Source organism: Puma concolor, chromosome B3 (genome assembly GCF_028749965.1).
Source record: "Puma concolor isolate L17-30 chromosome B3, mPumCon1.1.hap2, whole genome shotgun sequence".
In the NCBI taxonomy this organism is placed as follows: Eukaryota; Metazoa; Chordata; class Mammalia; order Carnivora; family Felidae; genus Puma; species Puma concolor.
In genome coordinates this window covers 118461792-118480628 of record NC_141672.1, presented here as the reverse complement: position 1 = coordinate 118480628, position 18837 = coordinate 118461792, and the positions used below count along the sequence as shown (strand labels likewise).

At 57.6% G+C, this 18837-nt stretch overlaps 1 protein-coding gene across 1 annotated transcript in view; it reads left to right on the top strand.

Annotated features, from left to right (window-relative positions):
• The first annotated feature begins 10 nt into the window (after nucleotides 1–10).
• The window catches only part of CSPG4 (chondroitin sulfate proteoglycan 4), a 40748-nt gene continuing 21921 nt past the window's right edge, over nucleotides 11–18837 (top strand). Inside the window, exons 1-2 of the mRNA XM_025919764.2 lie at nucleotides 11–296; nucleotides 18468–18631. Of these exons, the coding sequence (XP_025775549.2) occupies nucleotides 203–296; nucleotides 18468–18631 (258 nt within the window). The 5' untranslated portion in view covers nucleotides 11–202. The remainder of the gene's footprint in view (nucleotides 297–18467; nucleotides 18632–18837) is intronic.

Here is an 18837-nt window from a genome sequence, read left to right as displayed (position 1 = left end):
TGAAACCGGAGCGCGGGTCGGCGCCTGCCCCGCCCCCGGAGTTAAGTAAGGCGGTGGCGGCGCGGGCAGCTCCAGAGCCCCAGCCCGCGGCGTAGAGCAGCCTTGTCTCAGCCCGCGCCTTGGCGCCTTCGGTGTCCACGGGCTCCCTACTGCCACTCTGCTCGGCTCCTCCTCGCAAATCCTGCTGCACAGCCGGGCCGCGATGAGCTCCGGCCAGCAGCCTCCGCCTCCAGCCCCTGCCCTGGCCCTGGCCCTGGCTTTGACCCTGGTCATGTTGGCCAGACCTTCATCCGCAGGTGAGTAAGGGGTCTGAGACCCCCAACCCAGACTGCCAGAGCTGTGGGGGGCTCCTGAGGTAGAAAAATGGGACAAGAGGGCCCAGAAGTAGCCCCCACTGGGAGACAAGCTCCTGCCATTCCAGGCTGGGCTCTCTGGGAGTTCCAGTCCGGGGTAGAAGCAAGATCCCCCTGTGATAACTCTCCATCTTGAGGCTTCTGTGGGCTCTGGCTGTCTGAGGCTGGCCCCAGTCGGTCGGCCTAGGGTGTGGCCTCCGTGCAGGATAGTCCGCTATACCCAGTGGGGCTGCCCAATGCTGTCTGGGCTCCCTGAGCCCAGCAGGCTTTTGGTGACGGCACTGGTGCCCACAGGACACTCAGCGACAGCAAAAAGCCAGTACCCCAGCCTCAGCAGTCCAGGCCAGGAATGGTGAGAAATGGGCAGGGAGCCACCCTGCCCCACCCTCCATGGGGTCCCACATGTACCTCAGTCTCTCCCGCCTGCCGCTTCCTCTGGTCTCCTCCAACCACTCTGGGACCCTGCCCAGCCCCAGGTGCATTTGACTGTATGGCCTCTTCACCACCTTCCTCCTGCTCTCCTCTCTAGCTCCTGTCTCCTCTCCCCACTCTCCTAACTCAGAAGGCCTGGTTAGTGACAGGCTCAGCCTCCTAGGGCCCCTCAGATATCCTGCACCCCGGCAGGAGCTCGTCCCTCAGACAGCCCTGGGCAACCCCCACCACATTTCCCTGTCCCCACCATTGGTGCTTGACCCCAGCAGAGACTGAGTGGCAGTTCACCTTCTGAGAGGCACTAGGGTGCATGTCCTTTCTGTTAAATGCCAGAAGTCCGCGATCACAGCATTCTCCTTGAGGTAAGGCCATAAGAACTGTGGCCTCGGGGCCTATCAGTCATTACTACCCATGTATGAATCATACTCATGTATGTAGGGCTTCAGCCTACATATTTCAGGACCATTGCCAAAAGCAACTTTGAACAGAAGGGCCTGAATCTCCCTTCCAGGGGCCCAGGCCACACCCTGCTCCCCATCACATAGGGAAGCCGGCTCTAATGGACAGCATCACGAGGTACCCAGAGGGGAAATGAGTCAGGGGAGGACCCCCCACTGGGGTGAGTCAGAGCTGGATCCCCAGGCTCCTTGCTTCTGTTCCCAGGGACCCCCTCCTTCAAAGTCTCGGGGTCTGGGTGATGGGCTGGGCCTCTGGAGAGGTGGGAAGGGGCCATCTGAGGTGACTGGAGAAGGGTGCTTATTCAACCTGCAGACTCCAGCCAAGAGATTCCAGCACCCCCATCTCCTTGGGCTTCAACCGAGAGCCATTCTCAAATACCTTCTCAGCAACAAAAACATACAAGCATGGTGCTGGGCAATGAGGAGTACACAGAAATGGATAGGCTAAACTTGAACTCTTTCAGGAGACAGAAAAGCAAATTAAAACTCAAACAGCAGATCCTATCATGTCTGCAAAGATCCAGATGAAGAGTATGGGGAAGAGAAATTGACAGGCAAGCTGGGGCAGGGCCGAGGGTGATCCTTGAGCCAAGGCTCGGAGGATGGGAAGGGGGTCAGTATTCTAGGCAGGAGCTCCGCCTGAGCTAAGGCACTGAGGTGGATATGAGCAGATCATGTTGAGATAGGAAGACCAGCAGCCTGGTTAGAAGGCATATTTTGAGCACAAGCCAGGAAGAGCCATTGGACTGGGGCACAGAATCCTTAAATGGCAGAATACGGCCCACAGCCTATGCTCTGTTGGCAACAAGGAACCGATGAAGATTTTAGAGCAGAAAAGTGGCATGGCACCAGTGGGGTTTTATAATGTTAAGCCAATCCCTACCTTTAGGAAGAATTTGGAAGTGGGGAGGGGGCAGGAGGGCTGGTATCTTCTCCCCCACTCCCAGGCAGATTCCCCTTCAACAACCCATCTCCGTCACCATGCCTGCCTTACTTCCCTCTCCTGGTAGGATCAGCCCCCCTACCTGAGGAAGGCATCACTCCCATCCTTACTGGAAACCCCAAGCCCAAAGGCCCTCAAGGTCTCAGGTATCAGAGTGAGGCACACTGGGATGTTTTCCCTACATTCATCAACATTCCAGAGCACCTAGGCCATGAGGCCTGGGAATCAAGCCCCATTGGAGACCATCTGGGCCAAACTTCCAATGGTACAGACTGGGAAACTCAGACCCCTGAAAGGGAGCAAAGTGTTCTAGGTCCCACACAGGGTCCTGGCAGCCCAGGAAGAGCCCCCATCCCTGCTCTGAGGGAGCTCCCCACCTGCGTGGGACCTTAGGCTAGAGCCATGCTGACACGGTGTGGATGATAGGTGTGGTGTCCAGCTCCTTCTGAGCCCTATGGGAGGCCTTCAGCAGAGGGACAAGCAGTGCAGGAGATTGGGTTTGAGCTGATGTGGAGACGGCGTTCCAGTCAGGGGAACAGCATGAGTAAAATTGAGAGGTCAGAGTGAACACAGAGCCCGCGGGGCCAGTGGCCCCCATACCCCTTACCTGGCTGACACAGCTGACTTTGAAAGACAGAAGGTGAAAGAAGGTTGAAGTCAGACTGGGTGGGGCAGGAGTTCCTGGTAAGGAGGGTTCTGCATTCCCCGCATGAGGACTCTGAACTGATGGGGGCAGCTTAGAGAACAGGGCCATGGAGGCATCAAGTGCAAGGAATTGAATCAGGGTAGATTCTTCTGCCTCTAGGGATCTTCTGGGGTACCAATGGTACTGGAGACAGCCTCTGAGGCACACGAGCGTGTGTGTGTGTGTGTGTGTGTGTGTGTGTGTGTGTGTGTGTATGCGCAGGTGAGCTTACTGCTCCTGGGGCCTCTGGGGCAGGGCAGAGGCCAGGCCCTTGGCCCGGGCCACCCAGACTCTGGAAAAGCTGTTCAAGAACCAAGTATAACTGAGCCACCCCTCACCCAACGTTCGCCTGCCCTCCAGGGCAGGACAAGAAGGGTCTTTCAGTGCTGCCTGCCCCGGGGGCTGTGGAGGGGGCTGCCAGGTGGGCCAGGCGGCTGGCAGTGACTGCAGGAGGGGAGCAGGCTGTGCGTGGAGCTTTCAAAGGAAGCGTATAGGCTGCTTCTGGGAACTGGGCGAGCTGCCCAGGAGGGGGCAGGCAGGGGAGGGGGAGTTGGAAATAACCCTGACGTACACACTCACTGGCGCACACAGATGTGGGTGTGCACGTGAGTATGCACAACTATGTCCACAGCCAGCTCACTCACAGACCTGGGCTGGGCGGTGCCCGGGATGAGGAGGCGAGGACAGGAGGGGGGCAGGGGGTGCTGTGCTGTGCTGTGGCTCCTACTCAGTGCCGGGAACGAATGAACAAAGAGCCTTCCTCCAGGACTCGAGCCTGCTCCCCTGCTGGTCCCTCTGCTCCTTCACAGCCTCTCCCCAACTCCTGACCCCACCCCGCTCCCCTCTTGCCTCCACTGTACTCCCTGCCCCAGCATATGTCCAGTTTCAACAGTACTACATTATCATTATTACTCAACGTACGTGAGTGATTTTGGAATGAACCGGGTTTGTGTGAACAACTTTGTACTTGGATTCTCCCCAGGGTAGGGGCTCCTAGCTCTCTCGGCTTCTCAGAAGGGCGCATCATTCCCAACAAGGGAGAGGGTGGAGCCATCTTACAATTGGGCCCCTACCTCCAGAGACAGCCCATGGGGGACACTAACCATGTTGGGCCGCAGCCTCACAGCAGCACTGCAAGTCAAGAAACATTCCCCATTTTATAGATGAGGAAACTGAGGCTCACAGAAATGCCGGGCCCAGCCTTAGGCAACTCTCTGGGCACACAGGCCACAGTGTTACCACTCAACAACAGCCCAGATCGGGCCAGGAAGGTAGTCACCCAGCAGTGGGCCCAGGCACCCCCTCCCCCCCAGTAGGGAAGAGAGACAGGTCTTCAAGGGAGAAACAGCTCCTGTGTCCCTATACCCCACCTCTCCGGACCCTCACTGTTTTGTCACAGCATAAGCAGATCCTCTTCAGGAAAGTCCCCTACCCCCCTTGAGGGTTGCGGTGGCAAATGAAGCCATGATCGCCTCAGATGTGGGGCAGCAGCACTGAGGGCTGCCGTCAAGGTGGCCTGGTGGCATGGCTCCCCAAGCTCTGAACAGTGCCTGTCCTGTTGACCATTCCTTCCTCCCGCCGAGCTGCTGCCCAGACCCAGCCATTCCCAGCCTGTGGTGGAGCCAGCTCTGGTGGCTCCGATGTGCTTGAGCCAAGCCTCCAGCCACGGCTCGTGCTAATCCATTTCAGTGTGTGTCTCCCTCATGGCTTAATAGTCATGGTGGGTCAGTGAGCTGCCCCGCCCCCAGACCTTACTACAGGGTTTCCCCACCCCAGATGAGTCCCCCCCATGGTTCGTAAGGAAACTGGGGCCCAGGGAGGGGAGGCTACTTTCTCAGAATCACATACCAAGTCTTAGCAGGGTGGGGGCCAGCCTCCCTGCCCTGTGTCCTTGTGTCCTGGTTTGGGTGGTGGCCTTGCCACAGGACCAGCAGCTTCCTGCAGGCAGACCAGGGGTATCCACTGCCTTGCTCCACACAGGACTGAGCCCACAGAAGGGCATATTGATCACTGAGTCAACCAGGGGTTTTCAGACTATGCCCAAGGTGTTCCGGGCTTTACATTCAGAGGTGGCTAAGCCCGGGAATGTGGGAAGCCGGCCCCACCCCAATTCACGCATAGTAGCTCCATGAGCATGTTTACAGATTTGGGTTTTGTGTAGGATGTGGTTTTGGCAAAGTGTTCTGTGGCTTTTTAAAAAAAAATGGAAAAAAAGACTTGAAAACCAAGGAATTGCTTTGAGTTGAAACATACTGAGAGCAGGGGAGACTCAGGTCAGATACAAGGAAGAACTTCTTGGCTTTCAAAGAATCCATATCAAAACGGATACCAAGGGCCCCTGGAAGATGTCCTTTCCCGGATGGAACAGGTCTGGGGGCCTGAAGGCAGGGAGCAGAACACAATCCCAGCTTTCTCCCAGCTACGGATGGGGACTGGCCTCTGCTGCCCCAACATCCCGTTCCTGCTGTTCCTAGAAACAAACGGGACATTCCTGAGCATCCTGTAGAGGCCCAAAGACACCTGCTGGGCCCTCCCTCCCCCTCCAATATATCAGCCTCGGCATTCAATGTCATCCTGTGTCCCAAAGAGTGGCTGATGAACTCGGCCATCAGGTAATAATCCATAATCCCTGGCACTCCTCCACCTTTGTTCAAGCTGTTCCCTGGAACTGGTCTTCTCTGTTTCTCCTCATCCTTCAAGGTCTAGCTCCAGCACCTCCACCTCTGTGGACCTTTTCCACCCATTGATTGCTGAGGGCCACAGCCTGGTCTTCTCCTTCCTGGGGCCCTGCCCTCCTTCACTATGGGGTTACAGGCCTTTCTGCCCCCTAGTCCATGACTTCCATCAGTACGATGCCCAATAGGTACATGTACATGCATGTATGCACACACACACACACACACACACACACCATACAGTGTTGCTCAGCAGCCAGGCTCAAGGCCTAGCAAGGAGAGTATCCAACCCTGCAGCCAGCGATCCTGGGGGAAACCTCCAGCTCAGGATTCATACCCCCCAACTCCAGGGCCGAAGCAGGGCCTCTGGCCTGGGCCAGCCTGCTCTCTGGGGAGATGGTGGGGGCTGGAGAGAGGAGACCAACTTCCTTTCCCACCTAAGAGCAACCCTCCCCCACCCACATTTCAGGAGGGGCCAGCTATAAATATCAGTGGGCCCAGGATACTGATTCCCACGACTCCAACCCCTCCCTGCCCCTTCCCTGTGCACAGCAGCTGGGGCCAGCCCAGCTCTCCTGCAGTTGGAGGCTGGCCAGGCCGGCCTCAGGCCCAGACACACACACACACACACACACACACACACACACACACACACTTCCCACCATGGTCAGGGAAGGAACAAATCACCCTTTTTGGGTGCCTTGGAGCAGCTAAGAGTGTGCCTTCTCCCGCCCTTCAGTCCTGACTCACTCCACCTCTCCCTCCTCGGAGTCCTCAGCTCCAGGAACCTCTACAGGGCTGGGGGAGGCAGAAGAACAGGCACACAGTGGTAAGGAACACGGTATTAGAGAGCCGAGGATCAAATTCCAGCCCTACCACTTGATGCATGACCTCAGGAAGTGATTTGACCTTTCTGAGCTTCAGTCTTCTCTGTAAAATGGGGATAAATGATTCCTACCTTCTACGTGTGTTGAGGACTCAAGCCCTTTGCCAGAGTAAATGCTTAGTAGGTACCCGCTCCTGAGGTTGCATTTTCTGTTATTACCATTTTCTTCTGCAGTAGGGGCAGCCTAGCAATAAGGGGATTCTTTGAGAAAGGTTCCAGAGTAGGGGATTGGATGAGGCAGCCCTGTGAGCAAGTCTGTGTGGGACTCAGTGACATGGGAAAGGGGAGGTGGGTTCTCAAGGGAGCTCTCAGCCAGCTGCTGTCTGCCCAGAACCCTTCAGAAAGGGGGAGGGGGTCCTGCATCTGGCCAACTCCCTGGACAGAGGCCCAAACACCTCTCCCACTGCGAGGAGCAGCAGGACAGCCCTTCCCAGCCCCATCCCAAAGCCTAACAGCCCCTCAGATGGATCATGGGCCCTGGGTGCAACACAATCAGTATGTGTTGAAAGAATGAGCAAATGAGACTCAGACTCTGAGAGCAGATGGGTGGGAATGAATGAGCAGGCACCGGGAACTTTTGTAGGATGGGGAGCCTAGACACCCATCTTTTTCCTGCTCCCTGCCCAAGCCTGGGGCCCCTCTGGAGGTCAGGGTGGAAGGCAGGGCCTGGTGACGTGAAATGGCTTCCACAGCTCCCATGGGGCTGTTGCACTGCTCCTTAAGCACAGTCACTGCATCATGAGGAACAGAATCCAGACTGAGGGAGTGAGGGACCCTCTCTGCCTTGAGCTGCTTGGACCCATTGGGGATGTTGGTGATGCCCAAGTCCATGTATGTGTGAGACCAGAGCTGGCGGAGATGAGAGGAAGTGAGTCTCGGAAACTGGCTGCAGAGAGTGCCAGCTGTAGGTACACTCTAGATAAGAGGCTGGGCAGGGGCTGGGCACTCAGGTTAAGATCCCGGTGTGTGGGCATCCTCTGCCTTCACCCCCATAGCCTCTTCTCAAAAGACCACTGGGCACAGCTCAGCCAGCTCCCCGGATGTTCTAATAGAATCCAGGCACCCGCCCCCGGCTGAGGCTCCATCTTTCAGCATCTGGCGCCCGTGTGCTTCCGGCCATCCATCTGAAGCCCAGCTGAGCTCCACCAGAGTCAGGTACTCAGATGGGGGCCTGTCCCTCCAACTGTTGACAGCCTTGAGGCAGGAGAGATGTAGGGACTGGAGCCAGCTGTGCAACCACAGTCCTTGGGATACCTAGCCCTGCTGTGTGGCTTTGGGCAGACTCTCCCTCTCTGGGCCTCTGGGTAGAATATTCAGTCCCCAAGGTCAGCTGTAAAATTCTGAGCTCAAGCCTCTTGAGAATAGGACAGGGGGCTCTGCTTCTGTCCAGAGACAGCCAGCTGCTTGTCTGGGGCCATACAGCGAAGTGGGCTGGGCCTGGAAGGGGGGCAGAGAGGCGGCCCAGCCTGCCTGAGCTCCCCGGCACTTAGAAACCATTTTCCCAAGTTGGCATGAAGCGCCGGGGCTCTCCCGGGATGAGGGTAGCGGCCTTCCTCCACCCCCGGTTCCCATCTTCCACCCCCTTGCCCCAGCCCCACCCTACCAAAAATAAACCCAGACCACCCCATTTTGTACCAGCCGGACCCACCCAGCCCCTCCAGAGCCAGTTGAGTCACCGCTCCAAGCTGCTCCTTTTTTTAACTGTCTGAGTCACTGGTTGTGGCCGTGGCTCCATGACACATGCCTCAGGCTACAGCCACGCCACAGCCTCCAACGGCACAACCAAGGGAGGGGTCCGAATAGAGGCTGGCGGCAGGTGTGAGCCCAGGCCGCAGCCTCTGCCAGTAACACCTCCAGGCCTGGGGGAATCCGCCCCCTAGCAAGCCAGGGCTCAGACCTGTCCCCAGTGGCCCTGGCACTACCTTGCCTCATCAGCCCAGGACCGTCTTTCAGGGAATCTTGGTGACAAAGCCCATCGGGGTCCACCATGCCCCCACAGCATTTCTTAGCCTCCAACAGGTCTGGCCCTCCCACCCTGAGACTGAGGGTCTCCAGGTCCTGGGCCCTGCAGCGGTGGGAGTGGGCAAGGCTTGGCCTCCTGGGGTGATGGGCACAGAGATGCTTAGTTTGGGCCGTTCCTTACTGGATCCAGCTCAGACCTTGACCACACTGCCCAGAGCACCATGAAGACTTTCTGTGGCACAGAGGCTTCCACTTGAAGTCTCTCCTGGCTTCTCTATCCCCTTCTCCACATGGTGTCAGCCAAGCTACAGGCCTCTCTTCCCCCATCCCTCTGTCTCTTCCCCGTGTCTGTCTCTCAGCCTCTGACCCTGCTCTGTTCCCTTTCCTTCACCCATCCCCGTCCCCGTGGCAACCCAGAGCACTGCCTCTGCATCCGGCATCCCCCAACAGGTCCTTCCTTGTCTTCCCAGCAGACACAACACACCCTCACCTCCACGCATTCCCACAAGGGGCTCTGGGCCCCAGGGACCAATCCTGAGAGAAATTTTCCATCCCCTCACCCAAGTCCCCTCCTTTCCCCACCCCAAAGCTCAGGCTACATCCTGTCATCCTGTCATGCTGTCATCCTGTCATAGGGGATGTCAGGATCCCACGGGCACTTCCTCAGAGGCTGAGAAAGGGGGGCAGGGGGCCTGGGAATGGCCCCACCCCCAGCCCCTGCCTGAGCGGGAGCCTGCACAGCCTCAGCCCCAGCCATCTCCTGTCTGTGGCTATGGCCTCCAGCTATAAATAGGGGCTCTGATGCTATTTTCTTTAAAAACAAGCACCAGACTCTGTCACCACAGGCCCAGAAAAGCACTCCCTGGCTGGGGCAGTCCCCGACCTCGCCCCAGCCATTGTGTCCAGCCCCCTGCCTGGGCACTGGAGTCCTGGAGGGAGAGGAGGACTGAAGAGAAGCCGGGAGGTGAGACACAGTGGGGGAGAGAGCTGGGGCCAGCTTGCAGATGGAGCCCCTGCGGCTGGCTCAACCAGAGAGAACGCAGCTGCCCCTCTCCCCACGTTGGACCCCTCCCCCTGCTTCCCATCTCCCTTCACCAAGCAGAGCCAGTCTTGTTCCGTAGACACAGGGAGTTAGCAGAGAGGCCACAGTGGCACAACTCCCCAAGCCACAGCTGAGCGTCTTTGCAGAGAAGGAACTTTGGGCTGTAGGGAAGGGTGGGGGAAGACTTCCTGTCTTGTCCAAAGGAGCAGGAGGGCATTCCACAGGCAGAGAGGGAAGAAGAGCTGGCCAGGCAGGAGGCCCAGCCTGAGCAAAGGCTGGGAGTGGGGACCTGTCAGTCGTGGATGGAAAACAGCCCAAGGTCTAGTGAGGCTGGCATGTGGGGTGTTCAAGGGAGGTGACCAGGAAAACCTGGCAGGGCTGGGGCAGGGTCACCCAGCACCTTCAGTGCCATACTAGGGTGGGGGCTTGATCATGGGGCAATGAGGAGCCATCGAAGGCTTCCAGACAAGGGAAGATGACAGAGTGACTTTCAGTTTGGGTTAACTGTGGCTGCTATTAGCAAAACAAGGCAGGAACTTCATTGAGCCAGACAAGGGATGGTGACCATCTGCCTTGTGGGATGGCACAGAAGAGCAAGAGGGGGAGATGAATTTGAAAGAGAATTTGGGGGCAAGATGGTTGGAACATGGGGAAGGAGGAGGGAGAATGTCCAAAATGACTTTCAGATTTCCACCCAGCAGTGGGTGGGTGGTGAGGCCTTCTCTGGAAGGCAGGCAGGTTTGGGAACAGATGACACTGAGTCTGGCTGGAGCTGGGTGGGCTTGGGTATGTCTGGTACAGATGTCTCTGGGGCATTGGCAGGTGGGTCCAGAGCCCCGAAGAGTTGGGCTTGTGGCCTCTTAGGCCAGAAGTGGCTGCACTATACCTGCTGTAGTGACCACACCTCTCTATCAGCCACTAACGGCTGAGCTGGGCTGGGCAAGCCAGGTTTGTGTCAGGCTCCCCATCCAGGCTGCACAGATGGGAAGACTGAAGCCAAAGAGAGCATGGCTGCATGTGGCTAGGAGGTGTTGGGGGAGTGCGGTGGGGGGGGGAGGGGGGGAGGTAGTCCCCATCCCAAGCCCCTGCTTCCTCTGGTCTCCTGGACATGGGACTTCCACCTGTGGGATTATCCCCTTCGGATAGGGCAACTGAGGCAGAGGGAGCGGTGGCTTCTCCAGGACACACAGACTCTTGAGCACAAGCTGGGCCAAATTGGTCCAGGCCTGTGTCCAGACCAACAGTCATTGCTTCCGCTAACCCCCCTTCCCAGCTCACACACTCACTGTCTCCAAGCCCAGTCTGCCAGGCTCGGGGAAGCCCCAAGGCACCTCCCCAAGGGCCCTACCCCTAACGGTTTCTCATCCCAGAGCTGAAAGGGAGCTCAAAGATGAGCAACAGGCTTCCACATGCTTTCTGACTCTGGATTCAGCCCAAGAGAGGGGGTGGCCCCACAGCCCCCCTGGGCCAGGCTTCTTGCCCACGCCCTTGCCTCTCCACCCTCTTCCCTGACCTCTAAGACCCCCAGTGGGCATGGCCGACACTTATCACTGGCTTTTGGAACATGCCATCCTTAGCCAGCCCTGGAGAAGAGCCCTCCCTGATCCAGCCAGCCCCAGAACCGGACCCGCGTCCAGCCACACCAGGAGAGGCCGGCTGCCAAGCCAACCATGGAAAGCAAATGCTCTCCCCTCCCTTCTTCGCACTCCCCAACCCCAGGAGACCCTGAAAACAGGAAGGGAAAAAGTGTGTCTTCCCCAGGCAAGGGGCCAGCTCTCACACCCTCCTCCAGCTGCCCCACTTCCGATTCACACGCAACAATAACCCCCCCCCCACTGCTTCTGTGTACACATGCCCCTCCCTGATACCACAACACCCAGCTCCAGAGCCTCGAGCACAGGGGCTCAAATCCAGCTCTGCCACTGCTCCTCCTGACGTCTTAGCACAGGTGGTGCCCCCTTTGAGCCTCAGTTTCCTCACCAGTAAAACGGGAGCTACCTCACGGGGCCTTGTTGGGGGAAGAGGCTGTTGAGCAGGCCCAATGCCAGGTGAGGAAGGTCCCTTGCTCTGTTTCTTCCCCGCGAGACCCCCTACCTCAGCCTGGGCCCTCTAAGAGGAGGGCCCCCCCATCCCCCCCAGGGCCAGGAAAGCTGGGGAAAGGAGATATGGAAGAGGGCCTGGAAATCCAGCCGTCTCCCTGCACAAGGAGGAAAATTATAAGGCAAGGAAAAGCCTCTCAGAATTGCTCCATACCACAGCAGCCCCACCCCTTGTGCCTCAGGCTAGGGGAGCGACCGGGCTTCCTACAAAGACGCCATTGAGGCCCTGCTTCCTCCCCACCCCGGCCCTCCAGCCTGGGTGGACTCTGAGCTGCTTCTTCCAGCAAACCTCTCATTTTCCCTCCCGCTTCCTCTGTGCCACACATGGCCCCAGGGTTGGGACATGTGGCTGGGAGCCCAGGGTACCAGCCCTGCCCCTGTCAGTGTCTATGGACCAAGTTTAGCATCGCCTAATCCACCAGTTCAGGGATACTCACCTTCTAGAAGAGGTCCCTAAATTGGAAATGTTTATATATATACATATACATATACATATATAAATATACATATATATATAAGAATATGTATATAAATATACATATATATATATACCCTTGGCTTGGGTGGCTTCTAAGCTCTTGGTTAGAGGACGAGCCACTGAAGCCAGGGACCAGGGTCAGGATTCAGCCAATAGCTGAGGAAACTGTTGCCCTGCCCTGGCCTCCTTGACCTTGCAACCGAACAGAAGGTCAAGTGCCCTGACAGTGAGTCCTGTGGTTCAAGAGTTCTTGGAATGTAGAGGAACAGGCCCACATTGACCCCGGCCAAGGTTCCCATAGGGTTGAGATGAGGAGGCCATTTGCCGTGAGCACACAGAGCCTGGCGTCCCGCATTCTACTGGGAAGCTACTATCTGCCAAGAGGAACAGCTACTTGTCTAAGTTCCGTGTGACTTTGAACTAAACTACTGTTTTTCCTATGGGCATGGCTTGTGGGGTAAGAGAGGAGCAGGTGGTCAGCAGGCCTCTGAGGTGGCCTTGGGTAATGGACTCTCAGGCTGGAAGCAGGGAGGAAGAAGAGCCAGAGCAGTGAGTGCTATGAGTCTGCAGGTGTGTGTGCATCTCCCAGGCAGCTAGCCCTGGCAGGTAGTAAGCATCTGGGCTTGGCTCTTGTGATCCCATTGTCACCACCATGAGCAGGTTATGTTGTCCCTTTGATCTGACCTGAAGTCTTTCCCTGTAACCTTCCCCCTGGTTACTCTCAGAGGTAATAAGCTTGGTGATAGCTCAGTTGAAAGGACTGAGCCTTGGGACGTGCTGAGGTGGGGGCTGACACCGAGTAGGCACAGGGTCAGGCATGCTCAGGAAGGGTCATGTCCAGTATCTAGAGCCAGACGGGACCCACCGCACCACATCCTCACCTGCCCCACACTCCCATCCATACACTGTGATACGTGGCACTGACCTGCACTCAGTCACATTCGTGGCTATGTGCCACCCACTGTGACCATGCACAGGTCTTGGATGCTCTGGGGGACTGAGTATCAGCACACGGCATTGCTTTCCCAGCTCTGAAATGGAAGGGGGGAGTGCAGGGATCTTCAGCGTCACTGGCCCCGGGGTCTGTAGCTCTGGTTCTAAATAAGTTTCCATCCTTCCCAGCCTCCTCAGAAGTGCCCTGGCTTGGGGACAGAAAGCTGGTAAAGAAAAAGCACATCCTTTGGAGGCACAAGGGGAGAGGATCTGGCCTGAGTTCTGCAGGACCTGGGTGACCTCAGGGTGGGCCCAGCTGCTGGGGCAGGGCACCTGGCCCATCCTTACTCTCACACAGGGCCACCCACATTACACCCATAAGGGAGACAGAGAGCCCTTCATCCCTGCCTTGGCCCTCCTAGGGCACTCCCCCACAGCCCCCCTCTGACTTCTCAGAAGGACTCTCCCAGCCTCACCCCTGTCTGCCTAGGATGTGGATCTGGAACAGGATCTGCACACCTGGTGCCAAACCCCAAGGAGCTACGGTGAAGAAGTCTGGCTTCGCCGGAGAGCAGGACCCCTCCCCCTCCCCAGCTGGCTGGCAGCACCCCTGCCTCATTCTCCTCACTCCTGTCCACAGCCTCAGGCTTGCTCCGACATCCAGCCTTCTGTGTCTCTCTTGCTTTCTCCTCCTTCATCTCCTTCTTTAAGCCTGTCTGGACCCCTGAGTTCAGTTTTTGTGGAGAAGGTTTTAAAATCTTTCTCATGCCTTCTGTCTCCCCCAGATTGGTTCTTCTTTTCCATGGCTGCATTGCTGTATTTGAGAATGAATGAATGAATGAATGAATGAATGAATGAATGAATATGGACCCCCCTTCTCTCCCCAACTATCTCTCACCTACTGCTCCATCTCAGTACCACTGGATACACCTCCCCAACATACACACGTCCAGCTCTCCAACTGCCCCCCTTTGCCCCCGGGCCCTGGGCATCCCCCACTTGCCATCCTGCCCAGCAGCTCTGACTCCCAAACTTCCTCCCTTATAAAGTCAGGCGGCAGCAGACATCAGGAATGCTGCTGAGGCTGCCCATGACGCATGCTGGCTGTAGGGCCTCCTGGCTGCCCCCAAGCAACCAGGAATGTGTTGGGAGCAGGGCACACAGGGACTGCTTGCCTGGGAGTGGGGTGGGGTGGGGGGGTGCCTGCATGGGCGGGGCTCAGACAGGTGTCTGGGCCAAGAACTGACAGCTTTCTGCTTCTCTGTCAAACTGCTTCTCCTCTGGAGCCTCCGTTTGTCTGTCAGAAAAGAGAAAGCCAAGCACCCTACTGCTTGCTAAAGCTGCAGAGAACTTTGACATTGTGGAAGCCATCACTCAAGGATTGGCGGGGGGGGGGGGGGGGGGGGGGGCAGGGCTGGGGAGGCAAGAGGCCCCAAGCCTCACTCTCTAAACTGTCTTGGGGCAAGGGTGGTGCTCCCAGTTACAGCCGGCACGAGGCAGGGGAAAAAAGAGCCAACGGCAAAGAAAGACGGGGAGAGGCAGAGACAGGCAGCAGGGTGGCTAAGTGGCCAAGACAGAGACGGAGGAGATTAGGGAGAGAAAAAGGGAGAGACAGTGTGGCTAGCCCCAGGGGTTTTGAAGACTCAAAAGGATCAAGGTCTGCAGCAACCCCCACCCCCAGTGCCTGGAAAAGGGGCCCCCGCTTGAGACCCTGCCCCTGGCCAGCCTGGGAGAGCACGGTGGGAGCCTCATAGGCAGAGATACTCCCCACATGGTGACCCTTTGTCCCAAGAGCCCGCTGACAGATGAGAGTAGAGTATCATGAGGGAAGTAAGCCTCATGCTTAGGGCCCCCAGAGGCAGGACTCGGGTCCCATTCATAAACACGTTAGGAGTGCCCCCAGGGAGACAGGAGATGCCGGCACAACCTGCGCCCTGGCAGAGGGTGGCTTGCTGGGGGACGTTGGCCCAAGCTTCACCTCCCCATCTGAGAAGGGGCTTGGGGGGGAAAGACAGGCTCTTTCTGTGCCCCCAACCCTCGTCTCAGGAAGAGGGATGGAGCCACTCTGCCTTGGCCCAGACAGAAGCGCCCTGTCCGTGGGCAGGAAGGGTGGGGAGCTGTGGGATGTTCCACCTTCAGCAAACCTCTGGGAGGGATGGACGGGCGCCGGGCGGGGGGGCGGGAACCCTCCAGGAGCACACGGCCCCTTTCATGGGGCCAGGCCCAGCCAAGTCACGGCGGGCAGCGCCGAGGGGCAGGACGGGCCTGGGCACAATCACTGCTCTGTCCTGGCAGCTCCCAGCCCACACGCGCACACATGCACAAACACACAGCCTTATGCAAACCCAAAACACACCCCCAGCCACCCACACACTGGAACACACACGAAAATAGACCTCTATGTAGTCCTGGACACCCACCTACCTACCGTCTTTCAGGTAGAGAAACCCAGACATGTGGCATTCTTTCTGCCCCTCCCACTTACCCTCCCCTTGGGGCACTCTCCCACCCGCGCCCCCCCCCACCCCGACCCATGCTAAAGTCTTGGCACCACCCAGGCAGCCCACACCATTAACCCTCTGCCTACCCATATCTGAGAGCAGACTTCCCAGACCAGAAAGGGAACTTCGGGACTAATCCCCACGACAGGAGGAGGGACTGGGAAGGAGTGCCCATTTTACAAAATGGTGACATTGAGGTAGACTGAGCCCCTTCTCCTGGCCCCAGGGGAAGCCCACACAGCTGATACAAGCCTGCACTGGTGTTTGATGGATCATGGGTCTTCCTGACCCAGGAGAGTCAAGGCCAAGTCTCCAAGCAGCACTGATACCTTCTCTCCTCCCCCAACTGCCCTGAGGCCGCAGTCAGGCCGAATAGGCTGGCCCTTGCTACTTTTCCCTCTACTCCTCTGTCTTCAACTGTCCCAGAACCTGTATATCCCTGCTGCCAGTCTCTCCCTTGGCCTTGCTGCCCATTGAAACCACCCATTCCTCTCCCTCTCTCCTCCTCTACACCACCTTCACCTCCCCAAGGAAGCCCTCTGGGATTGACTCCTAACTCACTTCTCTATCCTGCACTGTCTCTTCTTCATTCACAGCCCCCCTCCAACTGTCTCCCAGAACAGGGTTTCTGGGTTCTTGGAAATGCGGCCCATCAGAGACGATAAGGGGCAGCAGAAGGAGACCAGGAGGTGGGGGGAACGACACCGTCAGAGTTTCCAAAGCCCTGGCCAGCAAGACCTCAGAGGCCTCTGTTGGGGAGAGGGGGCTGCCTGGCCTGTGCACTTCCAGCAGCACAAGGCAGCTTGTGTGAGCGCTTCCCTGCCCAGCCCCACAGGAAACAGCAGGGCCCAGCCCCTCAATAGGCTCATTCAGACCCCAGCTCTCTGGAAAGTACCTCTACTTCCTGCCACCCTCCCACTCTGGCCTGAAAAACCAGGCCAAACAGGCTGCCGCACTCCCCTTCTGGGAGGGGGCTGGAGGCAGGTGGTTCAGTGGTTAGAGCCAGCCATCTACTTCACTGGGCTGGAGGCAGGTGGTTCAGTGGTTAGAGCCAGCCATCTACTTCACTTCCTGCCTGGTGTAGGCCCTGACCGTGACCGTGTCGCGCATCCACCCTTAATAAGAGGGAATGTGGATGGGTGTGTGAGCTCACGCCCACTCAGGAGAGGGAGACGGACCCCTTCCCCTTGCATGGCAAACAGGTGAATCTTTAGCTTTCTGGGAGAGAGAACCCTGATTTGTAGCGTTTGCTTCTTTCCATTGTATAAATGTTCCCACCGAGCAACATCACCTGGCTTGCAAAAATCCTGAAAATTTAACAGTCAGCTCTTGCCAGCTGCTATGAGCTCCAGGCTGCCAGAGTGACGGATCCACCCTGCGGGGGCCACTTGCCCCCGACCTTCCTTTCGACTGCCCTCAGCTTAGTGAGCTGCATTTTGGTATCAAGAATCAAGGAACGCCCTTGCAGATACGGCGCCCCTGCAGGTGCCTGCCCCCTGTCAGCTCTCTGGTCTGCCCCTCACTGGCACCAAGCTCTGCTGGGTCTGCTGGGTTTGGTGGTTCTCATCTGATACCTTTAGCCCCTCAGACGAGGTTCTGGCGTTGCCAGCAAGTTCTGGCAAGAGGAGTGAACTCAAGGGGTTTCGACTCAGCCTAAGAGGAAGAGCATTATCGTTCTTGAACATCTGTCCGGACTCCTCCAGTGGCCAATGCCACATCCTCAGACCCATGTCAGCTGGCTCAGGCTGGCCAGGGGCACGTGTGTGGGCTGGTGCCAGATCGTCCCTATCAAGGCCATCAGCCTTTACTCACTCACACGGGGTTTAAGAGAAGCCCAACAGAGATGAGTCACCTTTTTAACCCATTCCCGTCTCCCCTCCCTTCCCTAGCCCTGGACATCTGGGGACAGAGTCAAAGTTATATTTGGCCCTAATCTCTGCAAAAGGAATAAACCAGAAATTGTTGCAGCTGGTTGGAGGTCAAGGGAGGCTAATTTGGGGAAGCTGTTTGGAGGAGGCGGCAGCTTAAAAAGAGGAGGTATCCCGGTGCGGGACAAAAGGGGCCCTGCACAGTGACCACTGACCTTGGGAAACCCCAGATATGGCCTGCTTAGGCCATGTGGACCTGAGAGGCCCTCTGGCCCGCTCTCCAAACCTTTGGCCCCTCCCAGGCCTTGTCTTCAGACAGACCCAGGCTTGGAGAAGTCAGCTGTTGTTCCCCAGCCGTGGTGGAAACAATAGGGCCGGATCTGACCACTCACCAGGGACTATCAATAGCTCTTCAGCAGGAAGCAATATGGGGTGATGTAGGAAGTTCTGGCCCATTTGGGGTCCAGCAATGCACATGGTCTCCATCTGGCCTCAGAGCCTTTGCTCCTTTCTGGACTCAAGCTGATGAGCTGCCACCCCCACCCCCAAAGACAGCTGGGAGCACGGTCCAAGAGAGAAGCGGAGATGGTGGGTACCACCACCAGGCCCCAGCCGTGGCCCCAGCCCACCCACAGAGGTAGGTCATGGCGTGGAGAGTGTTGCCCAAGAGCCAAAGCATGGGGCATGTCGTAGAAAGAATTTGAGCAGGGATCAGTTTGAGGTAGGAACGGTTCTCCTGGAACTCCATTTCTGGGGGCTGCGACCACCAGGCCAGGTGACACAGTGAGGAATGGTTTCCCTTTAGGCCCAAGAGGGACCAGATCCAGAATGGAGAATCCTCTAGGGCCCAGGAGAGGAGAGTCAGAGCTGGCAGAGGCCCCTGGTTCCAGGAACCTTTGAGGAGGAGACCTGAGTTGCTTGGAATGGCTGGGTCTGACTTCCTGTGGAGCCAAGTCTGGGCTGGACACAGGTGAGGCGGTGCCTTCTGGTGCCAGGACCAGGCAGGTGACAAGGCAGTGCCACATAGGAGAACTGTGCGGCCACACCAGCATGAAACCCCCTCCGTGCAGCCCAGCCCACTTGTGTTCTCTGCAGTACCTCTCCTCCTCCAGGCAAGAGTCTGAACTTTGACCCCAGCTCCCTCTCTCCCAGCCTCCTTCTTTGGTGAGAACCACCTGGAGGTGCCCATGGCCACAGCTTTGACCGACATAGACCTCCAGCTGCAGTTCTCCACGTCCCAGTCCGAAGCCTTGCTTCTCCTGGCAGCAGGCCAGGCTGACCACCTCCTGCTGCAACTCTACTCCGGACGTCTGCAGGTCAGTGACATCTCCCTGCTGGCCTCCTCCTCCAGCTTTGAATGGCCCCCAGCCAGTTGGGTGACCTGGTGTGAGTCACTTTCACCTTGGGGTCTCTAGGTCTCCACTGTGCAATGGCAGCTCCAAACGGGGGACTCCCACACAGATGGGCTGTGCCCTGCAGCCCTCCACCCACACTTCCCCCCACGACCCCCGACCGGGCTTGT